The sequence below is a fragment of the Anneissia japonica genome, unplaced genomic scaffold (genome assembly GCF_011630105.1).
Source record: "Anneissia japonica isolate Jap-2015-1 unplaced genomic scaffold, ASM1163010v1 scaffold45054_len3105_cov168, whole genome shotgun sequence".
In the NCBI taxonomy this organism is placed as follows: domain Eukaryota; kingdom Metazoa; phylum Echinodermata; class Crinoidea; order Comatulida; family Comatulidae; genus Anneissia; species Anneissia japonica.
The window spans coordinates 1-3,089 of NW_022731617.1; the positions used below are offsets into that span (position 1 = coordinate 1).

Here is a 3,089-nt window from a genome sequence, read left to right on the forward strand (position 1 = left end):
TAATCTTTATTTGTATTTAATAAACAATGAAAAGGGATAAAAACCTCCACTAACAGTTTGGACATTAATCTGTTTATATTTTTTTCCTAAACAAAAGTTAAACTATCATAAAAATATCACTGTTATCTGAACAACTGCAATTGCTATTTAAGCTGTTTCAGGTTATAATCAATCAGCACTGATATTGTGCTGATTTTTTTAAACAAGCAATTTGAGAAAGAGTTTGTTTCACCCAAAGTCTGTCTTGTTTTATGAATTTCTCATTTGCAAGACATTGATCTTTTAACTTTAAATTAATATTACAAGTGTAGTCTGCTAAGAGTATTTCGAGAAATGCTACCAACGTAAAGCGTTGTCCAGACTATCAAATTTGACAAAAACATATGACATGCCTAAATATGGTCATGAGGACATCACACAATTACCATATATAGGCACATTATGACTATATATGGACATACAACAGTTTTTTGTCAAAGAAAATTTGATAGTGTGGCAGAGTCTAACATTATAGATTAATGGCAGAGAAGATAAACAAGATGGAGAGAAAGAACAACGCTCAGATATTGATGATGACACAGGGAGCAGAAGTTCAACAATTCTGGGAGCTCCTTGGTGGTTTTGATGTTGATTTCGTACCAACAGTAAGTTTTCATAACCATTACCAAATATAAGTCTCCCTCTAGTTAATCACCCCTCCAAATAACGACTACCTCCAAATAGAGACAAGTTTTGTGTGCTCCCAAATTAACAATGTAGCTTATCTTTATTATTATTCTAATTAAGAGGCCAAAGTCGCTATAGATTTTGGAAACGCTGGTCCTAAAAGCGGACTTTAATGGGAGGGAGGCCTCCCAATAATTTTATTTTTTATGTACAGAATGAATAAGGCAAGATTTTTAATAATAACGATCTTATCTTTGGAGATTTCAAGGCAGCAGAAGGCGTAATAAAAACAAAGAAAAACTTTTATTTTTTTCTGAAATATCCACTTTTTCGTGGCAGCGAGTGCGCTAATTGGCCAAAAATAAAATTTTATTTTTATTCCGAAATCATCAATATTTTGAAGTCAGTTGGTTCGTTAAACAAGATATAAATAAAGTTTCGCCCAAGAAAAGATAATAATAAAGAAAAAAATAGAATGATCAAATGTGCAGTATATTTTAAGGCAAGCTCTCAGAACACTATGAGTACTCCTTCATTATTTTCACTTTTTTAGAATTGTGTTGATGAAGAATTCACACCAGAGAAGCCAAAACTGTACCAAGTCGGACTTGGAATGGGGTACCTTGAACTTCCACAAGGTAATAGCAAATTTACAGATCAATTGATACTTTATGTAGTGATAACTAGTGGTGTGTCTAATATGGTAAGTTTGTAAAAGTTGAAGGCTGTCACGTATTCATTACTGAAAGCAAATTAATGAGGTGGCGTACTAAGTAACAAATTGTCGTTGTGGAGTGATATGAATTATGCACCTCTACTGCTTTTACTGTAGTCACAGACCACACCCATACACAATTCAGCACAATGACACTGCAAGATATGGGTTATTCTCCTACGTTTATATTTCCATATTTCCAAACCTCCCCTAGTATGTTTCAACAAGGTTCCCATTTATATTCCTGGCTGGAGAGAGACTAATGTGTGAAGACACAAACAAATTACACAGCGAGGGTTAAAACCCACTGTGCCAAACATATGTTGTATAATATATATTATTTTATTACAAAGGACTTGTATTTCTCATGTCTGATGCATTGAATTGCTTTCTTAATTGTTTAAGTTGAATTGCCAAGAAACAAGTTGAAACAGTCCTGTTTGGAAACCAAGAATGTATATATACTTGACTGTGGAGCTGATATATTTATCTGGTAAATCTTGTACACTTTTCATAATTTATTTGTTGCTGTTTGCTCATAATGGTTTTCCATATGTGATATGTTCCCACTAAACCCTGGCAATGTCAAAAGATAACAGTTTGGACAAAAAATCTGAAATTTTTAATGTCAGATCAAAAACCAAAGTTTGAAGCTGTTATAACACCCTAAAACAAGTAAAAACTTAAGACTTACCATAAAGAGCAGTTTATAAAAAGAGGGCAACCACATTTAAAAGCAACTCAACCAAAGGTTTTACTTTAACCTTTTTTTAATAAAAATCAGGGAGTGATCCTATAAGGCCATTATGTCTGCTTGTATTGGGTTTTCTTAAAACCAGACTCCAGAAAGTTTTTTTCTAAGATACAAAAGGGTTTGTCGAACAAAAAACTTAGCAACCTTTAATGTGATAAAGATTTTATAAATATTTAATACTGATTGAAAAGGGCATAACCACCCATTTTTCCACCCTTTTTCTCCCCAGTTTTTAAATATTCACAATCCTGTATCTCATTATTTGTTCCCAAGTCTTTCATCAATACTATTTTTGTGACTTGGAAACATCAGATGTACAACATATCAAACTTGTTTTTCGTCTGGTACCCAGCTTTGAAGCTTTACTCCTAAAATGCATTTAAATTGATAAAAGCAAGTATTTTGCCCTGAACACATTTACATTCAGAAGCATAATTAGAAATTTGTTATTGGTCAGTTTATAAATTAAACTTGTAGGATTGGTCGGAAGTCAAGTCGTCTTGTAAGGGCTGCTGCCCTGAAGCTGGCGCAGGAGTTGTGCAGCATGATTTCTAGGTCTGTCGTTGCCATGGTTGTCCGTGTCCTTGAAGGGTAAGTGTTTGTTATTCTCCTGATTCTGCTCTCAACAAAACCTGTAAGCTGTATATTCACCATACAGGAAACAATTTCTTTATCATTAAACTGCCAATGATTGAATTGATTGGCACCGGTTGAATATATAGTCGATTAATTCAACCGATGCCAATCAATTCAATCAAACTCTAGTCTTTCTATGTTGCCGTGAGCTTTAAATTTGGAATACAATATCTTTAAAAGCTATTTATCTATCTGTATGTACAGTATAACAATTAGTACCAGGGATGGTGCCAGCTTCCCCATGACTGGTGGTTGTTATGTCTCTCATTCACTCACTGAGACAAATGAACAACAAAGCCACATCTAAGTAATCCAAAC

The 3,089-nt window shown here is 33.8% G+C and overlaps 1 protein-coding gene across 1 annotated transcript; it reads left to right on the top strand.

The window, feature by feature from the left end:
- The first annotated feature begins 523 nt into the window (after positions 1-523).
- On the top strand, positions 524-2,768 carry LOC117115467 (protein flightless-1 homolog). The gene is made up of 4 exons (XM_033259288.1): positions 524-644; positions 1,220-1,304; positions 1,787-1,874; positions 2,613-2,768. Exons 1-4 carry the CDS (start codon positions 540-542, stop codon positions 2,728-2,730), a joined length of 396 nt encoding a protein of 131 aa, XP_033115179.1. The 5' UTR covers positions 524-539; the 3' UTR covers positions 2,731-2,768.
- Positions 2,769-3,089: the final 321 nt, after the last annotated feature.